General features: G+C 41.1%; 1 protein-coding gene across 2 annotated transcripts in view; it reads left to right on the top strand.

Moving 5' to 3' along the window:
• Window positions 1–18,123, top strand: part of sec23ip (SEC23 interacting protein) — a 124,769-nt gene that overhangs the window by 63,272 nt on the left and 43,374 nt on the right. For both annotated transcript variants that reach the window (XM_028825607.2, XM_028825606.2), the window contains exons 9-10: window positions 13,005–13,213; window positions 17,931–18,058. In XM_028825607.2, coding sequence (XP_028681440.1) covers window positions 13,005–13,213; window positions 17,931–18,058 — 337 coding nt within the window. The remainder of the gene's footprint in view (window positions 1–13,004; window positions 13,214–17,930; window positions 18,059–18,123) is intronic.

The raw sequence follows: 18,123 nt of genomic DNA, 5'->3' as shown, positions 1-18,123 counted from the left end.
TCATGTTGTCTTTCTGGAGTTTGACCTTTAAAAGGTGCTGCGTTTGTGCTCATCTCTTACTAAAACGTCCACCCTTTCTCTGCATTGTAGGTGCTGAACGTCGGTGCTTAAGTTATGCAGCAGCAGCTTGCACAGCCCTGGACTTTGGGACAATCATAGACTCATCGGTAAACTCCAGGCTGTGATGCTTTGACAGGGACAAATGGGTACCGCAGGAGAAGAAATGCTAATCTGTTTTAATTAAAGTCAAAGTAAACACATATTTATGTCGGTGCGTTGAAGTGCGTGTGCTCGCTGGAGCGCTGGAGGCCTCCTGTGCGTGCTGCTCAGAGCTGATGGGAATGCACTGGCTTCATCTCTCATTACACACTCGTCTGTTGAAATGAGCGCTGCTGACACTTCTGCGTTTGACATGACGCCGATGCAGATGCTCATATGGGTTTGCCAAGGCTTCAGGCCTGACGGCGCACTTTTTTTATTCTTACGTGTTTATTGTACTGTTGATAGATTAGTGAATGAAACCATCTTTGTGCGTTTTTCTTTTTGTGTTTGTTTTTCATCAAGTATTCTTCTATTTTCCAGTTATTTTGTGATGCACTTTTTGTATATTAGTCACATTTATTTAGTTGCATGTTGTTTTGAAATGCCAGAGACACACATTACAAAAGTGTGCTCGGAGCAGAATGTGATTTTAACAAGTTTCTGGGGGAATGGCTAGAAATGACTAGCAAAGCATACGAGAGTGTAGCTGGCGGGACAGCCGAGGGATTCATTAACCACCAAAAGACCAAAACCAAGAGCTTAATCAATACTGGAAAGTGTTTAAGGCAGAAAAATGACTCGTGCTAACTAGATCGAGAATAATTGTTAAGGATTTTATTTTTTGGAGACCTTCAACACTGGGATATTGAGAACCGCCATCTTAAATAGGGAGATCCTGATAACACAATTTGCCGTTTGACTTTCATATCATATGACTGGCAGCAGGCATAGTGACAGCAAACAAAATGATTGGTGGTGTTGCATTGAAAATGGAGGTTTGCCATCTCCTGAATAGCAATATATTTCATAAGTAACCCAGAGGGGTACATCAGAAATGAAAGCGACAGAATGTAAGGTGACCAAAACACAGATTCATCCCCGTTAATCTGTCTGCTTTCAGTATGGCGGACGCCACAGATGTGCGGCTAGGTAGGCGCAGCAGGCCTCAGGCCAGTGTTGAGGTATCAGCTGTTGCTCATGGACTTCACTTCACTTCACTTGGGTTCACTTTTTTTTGTGCAAGTTCCTGTTTTGATTTTTTGGTTTTTAGATTTCTTCCTTTGTGGTTTTTTGGTTTTAGTTATTGACCCCTGGACCTGTTTGATTTCTGGTTGCCTGTTTGAAGAGCTACCATTAATGTATACTAATTTATGGAAGTCACTTTATGAACTCCCTTTTGTTAAATAAGCTTTATTGTTGTTACTGTGTTGAACATGTCTTAGAAAAGGACTAAAGAGTAAATATTTTTGTAACCCAACTACACCTTCTGTTAATATTAACAATCTCTGTCCTCTGACACGTTAGCTATATGGATTGTAATGCCGTTGGTTATCTCGATCCACCGCTTGCTTTATTTGTTGTAGGCAGTACCTCTAGCAAATGCGTCTACAAGTGATGTCTGACTCGAGTGTCCTCTCGCTTTTTCTGTTTGACCTGAGGACGTGGAGGGTGCCAACCTTAGTTCCGTACATTCATGGTATACCAAAGCATGTTTACGGCTAAGGTGGTGCAGCAAATTGTTCGTGTTGCTGCCTCCAGTGACAACTTTAGCTCGACAGCATTTGCAGTAAATAGTTGTTTGGTCGACATCCGACATTTTAAAACCAAAATCTCCAGACAACAGACGCGGCTCCTTTTTTCAACAAAAGTTCTTCTGTGTCATCATGTTCAACTTTATCGTCTGCTGTTCTCTGTCCATTTTCACTGCTCAATACTTCCACTAACGCATGTACTCTGTTGCATGCGTGTTTAGCGGTGTAGCAGTGAAAAAGGTCCCCCCCAAACAGTTTCCCACTGCGCCACGTTCTGAACGTTGTTTAGGCTATTTAAACCGGTATTGCAGTATCAGAAAAATCCATGTCATAACAAAAATAAAAAACAATTTTCGGTATGAACCAGTATACCTTCCAGCAGTAGTGGCCACCATTATTTTCCAGCACTGCCTTAACTCTCTTGGGCATGGAGTTCACACGAGCTTCACAGGTTGCCACTGGAATCCTCTTCCACTCCTCCATGACGACATCACGGAGCTGGTGGATGTTTGAGACCTTGCGCTCCTCCACCTTCCCCACAGGTGCTCAATAGGGTTTAGGTCTGGAGACATGCTTGGCCAGTCCAGCACCTTTACCCTCAGTTTCTTTAACAAGGCAGTCGTGGTCTTGGAGGGGTGTTTGGGGTCGTTATCATTTTCAGTTTGCGAAGGGAGGGGATTGTGCTCTGCTTCAGTATGTCACAGTACATGTTGGCATTCATGGTTCCCTCAATGAACTGTAGCTCCCCAGTGCTGACAGAACTCATGCAGCCCCAAACCATGACACTCCCACCACCATGCTTGACTGTAGGTAAGACACACTTGTCTTTGTACTCCTCGCCTGGTTGCCGCCACACACGCTTGACACCATCTGAACCAAATAAGTTCATCTTGGTCTCATCAGACCACGGGAGATGGTTCCAGTAATCCATGTCCTTAGTCTGCTTGTCTTCAGCAAACTGTTTGCGGGCTTTCTTGTGCATCATCTTTACAATACAATACAATTTATTTATTTTACAATACAATAACTCCCAAAAAAAACCTTGGAAAAAATGGAAGAAACCTTGGGAAAGGCAGTTCAAAGAGAGACCCCTTTCCAGGTTGGTTGGGCGTGCAGTGGGTGTCAAAAGAAGGGGGTCAATACAATACAATACACAGAAGAGAACAAATCCTCAATACAGTATAAAAATAAAAATTTTAGAACTTTAGAAGAGGCTTCCTTCTGGGACGACAGCCATGCAGACTAATTTGATGCAGTGTGCGGCGGGCGTATGGTCTGAGCACTGACAGGCTGACCCCCCCACCCCTTCAACCTCTTCAGCACTCATATGTCTATTTTCAGAAGACAACCTCTGGATATGACGCTGAGCACGGGCACTCAACTTGGCACCTGTCCTGTTAAACCTGTCGCTGTATGGTCTTGGCCACCGTGCTGCAGCTCAGTTTCAGGGTGTTGCCAATCTTCTTATTGCCGAGGCCATCTTTATGTAGAGCAACAATTCTTTTTTTCAGATGCTCAGAGAGTTCTTTGCCATGAGGTGCCATGTTGAACTTCCAGTGACCAGAGTGTCAGAGCGATAACACCAAATTTAACACACCTGAGACCTTGTAACACTAACGAGTCACATGACACCGGGGAGGGAAAAGGGCCAACTGGGCACAATTTGGACATTTTTCACTGAGGGGTGTACTCACTTTTGTTGCCAGCGGTTTAGACATTAATGGCTAAGTGTTGAGTTATTTTGAGGGGACAGCAGATTGACACTGTGATACAAGCTGTACACGGACTACTTTACATTGTGTCAAAGGGTCACATCTTCAGTGTTGTCCCATGAAAAGATAGAATCAAATATTTACAGAAATGTCAGGGGTGTACTCACTTTTGTGAGATACTGTACCCTACTCTTTACCAAGGATGCCCTGGGATCTTTAATGACCACAGAGTGTCAGGACGTCGGTTTAACCAATCACAGGGTAAGTGCCCCCCTGCTGGCCTCACCACCACCTTTGCCAACAGCAACTCTAGCTTTTCCTAGGTGGTCTCCCATCCAAGTACTGCCCAGACCTGAAGTGCACATCGTATGGCTCTTTTTATGCGTTTTTTTTTTTTTTTTTTTTTTGAGTGTGTGGTCCTCAGCCTGCTTTTGCGTTTCAGTGCCAGGCCTGCTTTGTGTTTTAAGGCCTAGTTTTAAATTTGATTTTTTCCATTTTAGTTCAGTGAGCCTCAATGTTGCGGCAATGGCATCTTAAAACATGGAGAGGCCTCAATTTTGCTTTTAGATTTTCCAGCTTTGTTTGTGCTGCTCAGGGTCTAGCAGCCTGTTGCTCATCTTTTTTAACTACAGATTTTTTTTTTTACATTTAAAGAGGTGCTGTTAAGATGAAGGATAGGTGAGATCTATTGGCTTATTTTCCCTCTCCGTAGTGTATTGTGCTTGTGAGTTTGGCCTGAACCCCCTTGATGGTCTTGTTTACTTTTGTAAAGTGCTTTTGTCTGAATTGATCGACTAACAGTATTTATAAGCGGCGCAGTGCAGAGGTGACTGATTGAAGTTTCATTGCACGTCTCTATGGACTCGTATGTCTGTCTCCAGATTCTACATTTTCAGCTACTTGCTTAGTTGTGCTCTTGTGTTTCTATTTATCACTGGATGCTCTTATCACCGTTAGAGCTGTTAGGACTGTTCTCCACAGTATCTGAATTCACAAACATTTATATAAAATGATACTCACTGTTCTGATTAGAGAGTCCTCTGAGATGCTGCCGGTGCTGTGGTCTACTCCTATGGCATTTTGATAAATGACAATGTGACCTGCCATTATGTTCAGATGTACAGAGACAAGGACAGGGTTTAAAAGGCGTACGGAGTAACGATTACCTTAAGATTTCTGCGGGAGTGTCGGCTCCTCCTCACCCCTCTCAGCCCATGTGTGTGTGTAGCCACATTGTCACATTCTCAGAGTGCAGTGAAATTCTTACTTGAATATGTGATCAGCATGCAGCATGTCACCTCTTTGTCCAGCACCATGATAAACCAGAAAATGTCCACGTTATTTAATAGAAAACACAAATCGATGGGCCTAATAACACTTGTGCAGTTGCATTTACTTATTGACAGACACCTTTATCCAAGGCAGCTTACATTACATTTCTTTTGTTTTTTTCTTTTCTCACTTGGCGCTGAGGCAGCAGCTCATGGCCACTCAGTGTCAGTAGCAGGGTTTGAAGGCCAAAGCCTTAACCACCTCCCCACACTGCCTTATTTAGTTGTGCTCCCAGTTCCCAAACCCAATGTGTTTAGTGGTCGTGGTTACCCGAAGATTCACACCGTCCAAAGATGGTGATTTGTTTATTTTATTTGTGGGAACACAGGAACTCACCAAGACTTGACCTGGCACACCCACACTCACACACCGAGACACTGTTATTTGCACAATAAATAGATAAGCAACGATGAAATATATTAATCAAACAATAAACACTAACAACAGAGTCCAAATACAGTTCTTATAGCAGGGGCAGTTGATGATGGATGAGTGAAAGAAGGACCTTGTGAACTGCTCTCCGAAAGGAATGTAAAGTTTTGTCCTACCAGTTCCTGATGCGGCGTGTGATGATTGGGAGCGCTTCCTAGACAAAGACATATCCAATCGAGGAGAACTCTCACTGACAAGCAGACACAGCATATACATCCAGATGGAAACTGTAATCCAAGGTGATTTTGGCCAATTGTGTGTGAAAGGCGTAAGAACGAATAAAATCTGGCATCTTTCAGGTTCCCTTTTTAAAGGCCTGCTGGCTCGATCTTCTTCCTAGCAACCCCTTCACCCTCTGAAACTGTCCAATCGGGTAATACCACCGGGGCCACTGGGAGATGTAGTACATATGGGTGGACATTTCCTTGAGCCTGAGATCATTATGGTGCGTTTTTGGCTCATCAGTAGTTTCCAGATGTATACAATGGAGGGAATACCAAGCAAGTCACAGTTTCTTGCAGAAGCTTTGATAACTTCTTGCCCATGTCTGTAATTTCTTGCTCTTATTATTTCTGGTTCAGCTGCCACTGGTTTGCCACAAAATTGTCAGTTAATCACGGTTGCTCTCTCAGGCATCTTTAGAGGTTTCTTTTTATATATACAGTGATCCCTCGCTATATCACGCTTCGACTTTCGCAGCTTCACTCTATTGCAATTTTTTCTCATACAAGCCTACGTCACTACGCATGCGCTTTCTGAGAACTTTTATCTAAGCCCCACAATGGCTGCTAAACGTACTGCTTTTTCTAAGCCTTCTGACAATGAAACTAAGCGCCGGATGAAGATGCTTACCATCCAGGAGAAGGTGAAACTCTTGGATATGATCAAAGATGGCAATACCCTACAAAAGCCTCCTCACGCATATGAAAAGACAGCGCCAGCAACTGCCTATCAAGATGTTCTTCAGCCGCGCACCCAGACACCCACTGCCTACTCCTAGTACTCCTTCAGCGGAAGAAGACAATGACACACCTGCTGAAGATACTGCACCACCTTGTCACGCTTGGGTCACAGATTTGCACAGAGACACAGGAGGTTGTAGAAAAAAAAGAACTTTATTCAAAGCACTGCAAACAAACATTTGTCTCTTTTTCAAAAGTTTAAACTGTGCTCCATGACAAGACAGAGATGACAGTTCCGCCAGGAGCAGAGAATGTCTGAGAGAGAGAGAAACAAAACAACCAATTCCAAAGCTGAGAGGCGCTGCACAATACTTTTAAGTAAGCAGAGTACCGTGTGAGAGGTTTATCGCACATTATAGCGCAAGTAAGAAGGGTAAGGAGCAACGTGAAGGTAGACTGTCAGCTGTTTCAGGGGTTTTCCCAGGGGCGTCTGTGTCCTCTGAGGGTGCGATCAGCGCTCCAGCTTACAACCTGAAGACTCTCCTATTGAGCTACTGCCTTCATAGGTTAGTGGTTGTGTGTAAGAACTGTGTGTGTGTGTGTGTAATTAAATGTACAGTACAATAATAATAATATATTTGTAACATCTAATATGTCTTATTTTCTCTTATTTTGTCTAATATATTGGGTAATATGAGTGTAATGGTGACTAAAGGGTGTTATTTCATGTCTAGAGGGCTCTAATAATGTTAAAAATCGTATTTAGAAGGTCGTAAAAAGGTTTTCTATACTCTAACTGTGAAAATATTCGATTTATAAATAAAGAATCCTACTTCACGAAAATTCATTTATCGCGGTAGAGTCTGGAACGGATTAACCGTGATAAACGAGGGTTCACTGTATATATAAAGCATTTTAATGAAACTCACTGAGGAGTTCATAGTAATTCATTTGTTGCAAACTTTTTTAATAGCTTTTTTTTAATTTAAGAAACAAAACATAATAACCAAAGTGCAATCCTAGTGAAAATGACCTAGCAAGTAGGATAATGTGTTCCAGAAAAGCTTAATTTAAATCGACACTCATTTAACTAAGAGAGCTGTACAGATAATGAATCCCTGTCTGCAATGGCTCCTTCTGTAGAATAAAGAGGCAGAAAAGTTCGCAAATGGGCCTGGCATGTTTACTTTAGGATTGCATTGGTGAGTTCCAGACGCAAGTTTTTAACATAACCTGATTAAAGAGAATTTGATTTTTCCCTGTTTGAGATAATCTAGAACAGGGCTGTCAAACTCCAAGAGGGCTGCAGGATTTTGTTCATATCCACTTTCTCAATTAGGAGGCAATCCCTGCTGCTAATGACTTTGTTTTGGTTGACTTGATTCTAAAGATTCTCACCTCTCAGCTGTTAACTTTTTACTTTTATTTAGTAGCCAAACAAAAATGGGGTGCAGAGTGAGTCAACAGATGACCAACTAAGTCAGTGGCCTCCAATTCCAACCCGTTTCTTGGTTAGAAGCTCCTTCTTTTTGGTAATGAAACCCCTGATTTGATTCCACAGCTCTTTAGGGCCCTCATTCTTCCCCACCTAGCATTTCTAGAACTTGGTTTTCTTTTCTTGCTTTGTGGTCAGAGGACATCCATATTTCTCAGACCTTCGCCTTTCTTTCTTTTCAAATGTTTAATGTTGTATGATGAGACACACAGATGTGAATGAGATCGGGTTCACCAGTCACCTCTCCCCCTGTTTTGCACATCATGTTTGGCTGCTAATTAAGGAAAAAAGAAACCATGAAGAGGTCTGAGTCTTGAATTAATTTTAATTGACTTAGCTGTATTAATTGGGTAGTAATGAAGAAAGTGGCTGAACCAAGCGTTTGACACCTCTGATCTGGAACATCACTTTCACCCTCTTGAAAAAGGTGGATTGGGATTCTTTCAGTCAAGCAGAGTGACTATCCAGGCGTGTTGTGTGGCACAGGACATTTCAACCAATCTTTCATAGCACACTTTAATCACATCTGGTAGTATTTGTACTCCTGCTGTCCCCTATACAGAGTACAGTGACATTCTTACTTGCATGTCTGACCAACCTGCAATACGTCACTACCCTCCAGTGCTGTGAACGAGAATGGATTAAATATACTGCAGATAGATGGGAAAGGCACTACAGTGGAACCTCGGTTTGCGAGCATAATTCGTTCCGGAAACGTGCTTGTAATCCAAAGCACTCGTATATCAAAGCGAATTTCCCCATAAGAAATAGTGGAAACTCAGATAATTCGTTTCACAACCCACAAATATTTATATAAAAATGATTAATAAAAAATCTTCACTGTAACGGAATCACTATCATCTGTTGGCTCACTAGAATCTTTTTTCTTTCTTTGCGACTTTAACAAGGAAACCTATCCAGTGACAGTCACTACACTTGGACACAAAATAAAAAAAATGCTTTACGCACTGTAAGGTTTCTAAACTCTTTTGGGATTCCCCCAAATGGGACAACACGCGGAAGAGTGTCCCAAAGCAACTGCAGGCTCCCAGCGTTGTAGCAGTTCGCTGTAAAAGTGAGTCAGAAAAGATTGCGGTCAAGCTATAAGTGCCTGCTGTCGATGGGTGATGCAAGGAACATTATAAATGCAAGGGCACAGTATTACTTAGCCACTAACCTGGTCACGACCCTGCCTGATTGCTGTGTCACTGTATAGGAGGGAGTGGTAGATCCCACTACAATAAATAAACGTGCTGCTCCTGTTTCAAGCTGAATAAAGCTGGTGGTGTTAAAGTACTGAGACTCAGCCTCGTATTTTGGGGTGCATGACAGGGACTCGCACGTTACAACACACACACGTGGTCACCATGCTATAGTAAACAGTATACGCTTATACGGATTTTGACTAAATGAGTGAGGAAAGTCGACTGAGACCGAGAATGGGAGACGATTACCCACAATCCCCACGTGACGCTCATCGGACAAAGCATTTACGTACTATTCGTATTGCAAGACCTCGCTCGTTTATCAAGTTAAAAATTTATTAAAAATTTTAGCTCGTCTTGCAAAATACTCGCAATCCAAGATTTCTCTGTATTAAAAATAAAGTGAGATGGATAGGGAAAGGCACTAAATAAAATATAGATAGATAAATAGAAATCATATTAAAGATAGATAGTAAAGGCACTGTATAACTATTTGATAAATATTAATAATACTAATATTTTCTTGTGTACCTAGTATAATGAAATTCTTATTTGCATGTGTGACCAACATGAAACAAGTGATGTTACTCAGGTGTCCTGATAAATGTTACAAGGGATACATTTGCAGTTTCTTCTTTGTGGCCATGGTCAGCATCCGTCAGAATGGGCACTTACTGAAGTTGGAGGAATGTCTCGTTTCACTTGGCCGATCAGGACATTACCAGTTCCTACAGATACAGGAGGTTTTTACATCTTGTAGATCTTCTGACTTAATTGATTGAATGATTTATTTTCTTTTGTTTTTACTTGAGGATATTGGATACTGAACAACTCACTACAATTTATTACTCTAGATATTGCTTTTAAGGCACTAGGGGTATTTTAAATCCAAAGTGAGAGATCTACAGATACTTTTGCCCAAAATAGTTCAAGTGTAGGACTTTCCTAGAAAATGCAACCTAATGATGTGGACACTCATTGATGTCCTTCACAGGTGGGATCTTGTCCCTGATACATTTTAGACGATTCAAGACAGGATATACTGTATGTGAACCAGTGGCATAAGTATAGGCTGAACTGGGGCACCCATGACATCTTCCTGGTTGAGTTTTAAAAGGCTTTATTATTAGCATGCTTGCATATTTGACATAAGAATGAAAAGGTTAATGGTGTTGTCATTCCCACAACTTAATAAAGCTTAATTATGGCTATTAACCTTTTATGTAGCTTATACGCTTGATGTGTCTCATTCATGATGGTCATTGGATTTAATTTAACTTAATATATCACATGGACCATCAAATTCTAGTAACACCACTGATGTGAACATCATATTAATTCCTAGGTATTTAAATTGTTCTGATACATTCATCAAAAATCTAGTTTGGTACGGTTTGCAAGAGAAAAAAAAAGTGCATTTATTGAAATTAATTTTGAATTCTGGAGATCTTATGAAATTATCTTAGCAGATTTAATATTAATGACATAGATTAATTTAGGTTCGAGATAAAAAAAGCATCGTAACATCAGCAAAAAGAGAGATTTTTCTGTTCAAGCCCTTCACATGTGATCCCTTTTAACCCTGACTGTTTCCAAACGGAGAGCTAGTGGTTCAGTAGTAATGGTGAAAAAGTATTGGTGATAAAGGACGCCCTTGTGTGGTTTTACATTTGAATTTGAAATAGTCCAAGTTTGTATGATTATTATGGACAGGACTAGTATAGCATAGTTTAACCCATGAAGATATATTGGGGCCAAAACCACTGGTGTGCAGTGCAGTGAATACCATTAAACTCTATTGAGGGCTTTTTCATCCAGAAGTAGTAACACCTCTGGAGATTTAGGTGATGTAGGAGATTATATCACATTAACCAAACACTGACAATTGCACACTACGTCTGTCTGTGTATGTGTGTGTGCGCGCGCGCGCGCGTGTGTGTGTTTTAAGGAATCCATCTTAGTTCTCTATTCAAGGTCAGGTATTTGTACTCGCTAATGGCACTGGAGAGTGGTGACGTGTTGTATGTCGATTAGCACATGCAAGTAAGAATTTCACTGTGCACTGATCACAAGATAGTAATGGGCCTTTCAAGCTATTATTTCAGCAGATCCTATTCCCAAGATGTCAACCCACTAAAGTCCTAAACATTTTTACTGCTTTGCAGTGATTTTGAACTCTGCCTGTTTACCCCACGAAAATTGGAATTTTACCCCAAGTCTTATTTATTGCTTTTTTTCAGCTGAAGTTGTTTACATTATAGTATAGCTAAAAAGAGTGGTAGAAATAGCCAAAGATTGCACAAATGCCTTTTAGATTTTAAGTTCTCCACTGAAATAAAAAATACAAGACATTAGAAAATTAAAATTGCAAATGACATGCCTTCAGCAAGTTTTTTAATATGACTCAACATTTTCCTTTCAAGACACAATGAAAACTCTACACATTTATTTCTTACATCAGTAGACCAGATAATTTACATGTCTTGCACATCAAAAGAGTTCCTGTCCACAATGAGACAAAGTAGCATCTTACTGCCCGTGCATTGCTAAGGGCTTTCCTGCCAGCAGTTCACACATTCCCTTCTTCCAGATATGACCTTTGTGCTGCGACCAGACGCCTGACAACAGGGACATGAGGAGCGTGTGCTGCCTGAGTGAGAAGAATCTGCAACAACACACCACACTCTACACAGTTCTTGTGTTTCATTGGCTCCGTGTCCTTTGCTTTGCAGATCTCATTGTGAAGAATATAACAGTTTGTGTTAGCAATGTCAATACAACGTGCAATGCCATATTAGAATCGTGTGGTGACTGGTGTAATATTACATAAATGTACCAGAATTGTCCACTCCACTCGTGTATATTGCACTGAATTACTGGTTTTTGTGGCATGGAATGCCGTTTGTAGCTCACTGTCCATCATCACCCTTCACTCTCCTTTGCACTGCGTCCCTCGAATGGCTAATATTGGTATAGTATTTATAAAAATGCACATGTATATATGTGCCTAAATGCAAACAAAATGCATTTTGTGTTTACTTATCTTCAGATTCATTCCAACCTTCCTGAAAAGGCAATTATTCATTTGATGCCAATCTTATCTAGCTGGGACACTCTGTCAGTGTCATCATCAATATCAAACAGCACAACTTGTTTGGTAGTAAATGCCTTTGGGCGCACCGTTTCATTAACGCTACACACCTGATCCGTGAGAACAAATGACGATCCATCACTCTCTAGTAATTCACTGCCATTTTGTCATCTCTAAAGCATGTTGACTATCCGAGAATGAGGAAGAGCTATACACTTGTTCAATTTGCCTGACAAATTTGCAGTTTGGATCTCTAAAATGTCATTCTTACATTATTCTTTACAGAAAGCCCATATGTGAAACTACCATGGAACTACTGGCCACAATACCCAACCTCCCTTGAGAGGACACATGCTTGTACACTTTTTTTTTTCCCCCCTGACTTTGTGGTGACATCAGAGATGCTCAGATTGCTCTATGAAGATCCTGCTGTGCCATTTCCAGGCTACAGTTATACACTTTTAGGCAAACGATCAAGTGAAACTGATCAGTTAAAGTAAGATTTTAAATACAGGGTGGCTATACCACCACGCATGTGTCTGTCCCGTCAATGGACCTGCTGACCTTTAGGGGTTAACATCATTATTTAGAAGTGAGATTGGTCTTATGATGCACATTATAGCAAGTCTTTATTTCTCTTTGGAAAGATAGTAGTTTATGCTTGACATAATATTTTTGTTTTATTTTCTTTAGTTTCGTTAAATATTGTCCTTAAGAAAGTTGAAATAAAAAAATGAATTTAGTTGTCTGGGCCTGCAAATCTCCCACTTTGCAATGACTTTGTGGCCTTTTGAATTTCAGAGAGCCTCAGAGGTGCATCAGGTTGTTCTGTTAAACTATTTGTGTTTCATCAAGGAGGTCCTTACAGACTTTGAATAAAGCTTTCCTTTGTCTTAATTGTATTGAACAAAGAGTGCCAATAGACCACCTAGTTAGGTGGGCACAAGTGTTTCTGCAGCTCTAACACCTTTTATTAAAATTGTTGCCCAGCCTTACTTCACTTTTAAGCCTGACTAGCTTCTTCATTTTGTGTTTCTGACAGGAGGATCAAAAAAATTACTCTTCCAAGCACTAGCCGCTTACGACACTTCACCAATGAGACACTGCTGGACATCTTGTTCTACAGCAGTCCCACCTACTGCCAGACGATAGTCGATACTGTGAGTCAGGAAATGAACCGCATGTGGGCCCTGTTCAAGCACCGAAACCCGGACTTCAGAGGCGGAGTGTCCGTAGCAGGGCACAGTCTAGGTGGGTCATTCTTTCTGTCAAGTCGAGCAGTAGTAAGTGGGCGCTTGTCCAGACTGGGTTTGCTTCTCTAACACACTGCACTGGAAGGTGTGTGAAGTGGCTTGACATAGGTCAGGTGTTGGTGTTCATAAACCAATGGCCAAAGCTATGAAATGGAATGAGCCAATGACCCACCACATGTATTCCTACAAAAGGCAGGAATCTCTCTGTTTGAAAAATACTGGCACTTCTGCATTTTTTTAAAAATAATGAACTATTTCTCCCAGAAAATTTTTATTATTCTTTGGTATTCATATGTCTGTCTGGAGTTTGCAGTTGAACAACAAAAAAACAAGCAGATGAGTCTCTTTTAACATGTAAGTAAACTTAACCTGTGATGAGTTGCAAGTTCCTGCACTATAAGAAGCCCACACTTTTACAAGTTTGAAAAAACAAAATTGTTCTTCCTTGTGCTGTTTTGTGTCTGTGTGTGCCACCCTGAACATGGAAGAAAGAAGCAAAAGCAGAGAGCTGTCAGAGGAGCCAACAACAACATCATTTATTTGTATGGAGCTCAAAATGCTTTACAAGATGAAGAATGAAAAAAAAAAAGAAAAATTAGGCAATACTAATTAACAAAGAATAAAGTAAGGTCCAATGGCCAGGGAGGACAGAAAAAAAAACAAAAAAAGCTCTAGAGAGTTTGTGAAAAAAACAAAATCTGCAGGGGTTCCAGGCCATGAGACCACCCAGCCCCCCTAAAATAAATGATCTCAATTAGTCCTCATGGTTTTCAGGCTCCATGTGAAAGAATTAGATGATGCTGATGGTCATGTGGACCTCTGGCTTTCAATCTATCAATGGAGGGACTGCACGGTGCTTTGATCAGGTGGTGGTGGTGGTGGCACAGATTGGCATCACAGAAAACCGGAAAAAGAACAGCAGAGAAAGTAGAGATTAGTACGAATTTCGGAGCCACCAATAATGATAATTAAATGTCTATACAGAATATCGGGGTTACACTAAAATGAAGGTATGAGAAAGCCATATTACAATAATAAGTTGTTATTAGTTTTTTAGCCTGGTGAATTTCTATCGGTGAACGCATATTCCAGATTTTAGGCGCATAACAGCAGAAGGCTGCCTCACCACTTCTTTTAAGTTAGCATTTGGAATTCTAAGCAGACCCTCATCTGAAGATCTAAGATTACGATTTGGAGTGTAAGGTGATAGGCATTCTGAGATATAGGACGGGGTCAGATGATTTAAGACCTTGTAAACCATCAGCAGTATTTTAAAGTCAATTCTAAATGACACAGGTAACCAATGTAGTGACATCAGAACTGGAGAGATGTACTTGGATTTTTCTTTTCCTAGTTAAGATTCTGTCAGCTCCATTTTGCACTCGTTGCAGCCGATTGATGTCTTTTTTGGGTGGTCCTCACAGGAGTACGTTGCGGTAATCTAGCTGACTAAAAACAAAAGTGTGAACTAATTTTTCAGCATCTTGCAAAGTTATAAGGGGTCTAACTTTTGCTATATTTCTTAAGTGAAAAAATGCTTTCCTAGTAATTTGATTAATCTTGGATTTAAAATTGAGGTCAGAGTCAATGATCACCCCTAAATTCTTTACCTCTATCTTAACTTTTAAGCCTAATACATCAAGTTTATTTCAAATAACCTAATTAAATCCATTTTTGCCAATCATTAAGATTTCTGTTTTCTCCTTATTTAGTTTGAGAAAATTACTACTCAACCACTCAGGAACACACATAAGGCATTTGGGGTCAGTGAATCAAGAGAGTCGGGGTCATCAGGCGCTATTGACAAATACAGTTGTGTCATTAACATAGATTTGGTGGCTCACGTTATGCCTTGAGATAATCTGACCTCATGGAAGCATGGAGATAGAAAAGAGCAGCGAACCCAGGAGAGACCCTTGTGAACCACCATATAGAATATCATGCATCTCCAAAGTATAATTACCTCAACTAACAAAGAATTTTCTACCTGCCAGGTAGGACTCAAACCAATTTAAGACCCTGCCAGAGAGGCCCATCCACTGACTAAGGCGATTTCTAAGAATATTGTGATCAACGGTATCAAATAGGGCTAAAATTTTCAAAAAAAGGAGTTGAGGTTATTTTTCTTGAGCAGGGGTTTAACTACAGCAGTCTTAAGACAGTCTGGGAAGACCCCCATATCTAATGATGAATTTACTATGTCAAGAACACTCTCAGATAGCACATCAGAGGAAAAAAAATCTGCACGGGTTCCAAGGCCACAATACCACCCAGCATTCCACCAAACATAAATGCTCTAAATCAGTCCTCAGGATTTTCAGGCTCGATGTGGAAGAATTAGATGATGATGGTCATGTAGACATAAGGCCTTCAATTCATCAATGTAGGGACTGCATGGTGCCTTTGATCAGGTGGTGGCAAGACACTAAAATGTGACAGTGTGTGTTAGAGTACTCCTGTGTCCTCCATACACAATGTTATCAAGAAGTTCAGGCCCATGGTACTGTCAATACTCTCCGTGGATGTGGATTAAGGGAAAAGTTGATGAGCAATTGCAGAAGATTGTTCAGATTGTTGTTGTGAGAGGACCCTGGTCAGCTGCCAGACAGATTCGGGCTGATCTTCAAACATGCGGTACAGAAGTTTTTAGCTTGCATCATTTGTTGCCAACTCAGTGGCAGGAGACCCAGGAGGATGGGAAAACATATGGAAGCCTGACTGGCTGTGTTTGCCAAAAAGCAAAACTCCTTTTAGAAGAATGTCCTGTGGATATGTGAGGCCAAACTGATGCCTTTTGGTAAAGCACAACATCTCGTTGTTTTCAGCCATCAAAGAAAAGAACACTAGCCCTGCACTCGAACATGGACGAGATGTTTTGGATCTCAGATGTCTTTATTACATCGTGTACGGTGGACACAGGAACACTGAGGTCTCTTGTAGCCTTTGTTTCGATTTTCTCTCTCAAGTCTTCAGACAGTTCTCTGCTTTTGCCTCTTTACTCCACAATCGGGTGGTAAACACAGACACATAACAGCATAGTGACAAACGGCTTTTCTCAGTTCTCTTATGAACAGGCTTGACTTCTTCTGCAGAGAATGGATTGGGGGCCAGGAGGTGGACTAATTGAAAGGGGCACAGCAAAGGATAGCCAACAAACAGGCAGGGGGCAAGTCTGAGAAGATGAATAGCACAAGCATCAAAGCCCAAAATATTAACCAAAAAACAGAGGTTTGGAAACACCAAGCCAAACGTACCTTTTAAACCTGACCTGTTTAACCACTGCGGACCACCTTCTTTTGTTTTATCCCGTTACTTGGTAGGTGAGGGTTCTCCAGTATCCCTCTTGAATAGTCACAGTAATGATGATGATACACACGACGCCACTGCAAATCCAAGACTGTGTGAATCCAAAATGGCGGTGCAACGACGTCATGAAGAGAGCGCTAAAAAATTTTAAACACAAAGAAAAACAGAATAAAGGCAAAATGGACTTTGTGGGGTACAGAAATTGAATCAGTTCAATCCGGTTGAATGTAAACTTCATGTATTGCAAGGACCTGTGACTGACTCTTCACAGGCGAGTTTACTGACAAATCATGAAAAGTCATGAAAAGTGAAAATAATGTTGTCAAGTCCATTCCATTGTAGGATTTATAGATAGAATGAGATAATGTTTTGTCATCTTTTCCAACATTTTTAATATTATTTCACTACACATACAAGAATTGCACATGTCAATACCATTTTTAATTTGAACAGTTTCTGGAAAAACTGGTGCACTACTTGAAAAATGTCAAGGTGCCACTATTTTTGGCATTGTGAGGGCATGCTGCCCACCTGACCTGGTGCGTGTACCCCTCACTGATGAGCCTCTTAGGGGTGGTTTGGCTGCAGGCACGTGTGTGACAGTGTGGAGTGTTTGCAGGAGTTTCTTTGAGATTGTCCTGATGTCAGGGTGCCAGCAGGAGACTGGCATTCTCTAGGGACTTGATTTGTTGGAATCAAATGGGTTATTGTAACCATAGAAATGCCCATTACGAATTGGGCGATGTGTCATAAAATTGTGGTAAAACATTCTGTCTTACGGCAGTTTCTTTAAAATACTCAACCCCTCCTTTTCAATAGGTTTCATATTAAGTTTGTTCTTATTACTGTGCCATGTTGGTGGCATATTTGCCCCTTATATTAGAACATTAGAACACGATGTGAACAAGCCATTCAGCCCAACAAAGCTCGCCGGTCCTATCCACTTATTTCTTCCAAAAAAACATCAAGTCGAGTTGTGAAAGTCCCTAAAGTCTTTTCATGTGGTTTGTGGTCTCTTACATCCATCACCCTCGTCTAAGTGCAGCAACTGTTGTAGGGTAGTGGAGGCAGGACAGAGTTGCTCCTCAGGCCCCAAATGCTTTCTTTTTCATGGACATAGAGAACTGCAGTACGGCAGTCTGTCAAAGTGAGACCATCATGGCTGCCCTTTTGGCTGGCACCTGTAAGGAGCTCCACTGTTTTATCTTCATTTCCATGCCAGTGCTGTCAAGACTTGCTGTCTATCCATTTAAATTGAGAGTTGCAGGGCCTTCATAAAATGAAGGAATGGCTAGCAGATTAGTAAACGGACCCATTTTGACCACACTGTGTAGTCACTCTTCTCTGCATGTGCCAGGAGTAACCCCCCCCCTATAAATTTCCCTTTTTGGTTTTCCTTCTGTTTCCAGGTGCTCTTATTCTTTTTGACATCCTGTCGAATCAGAAGGATGTGTGCGGACGTGGCGGCCTCCTGCCATCTCCCCCTCTCATTAATGGAGAAGTAAGGGCCGTTCACTCCACTGCTGACCAGGTAAAGGTAAGATATGCCTGAACTAATGAGAACAAAAAGCAACGTTCATTACTGCTCAGACAGTGACCTGT

Source organism: Erpetoichthys calabaricus, chromosome 2 (genome assembly GCF_900747795.2).
Source record: "Erpetoichthys calabaricus chromosome 2, fErpCal1.3, whole genome shotgun sequence".
In the NCBI taxonomy this organism is placed as follows: domain Eukaryota; kingdom Metazoa; phylum Chordata; class Cladistia; order Polypteriformes; family Polypteridae; genus Erpetoichthys; species Erpetoichthys calabaricus.
This window is presented reverse-complemented; position numbering and strand designations above follow the sequence as displayed.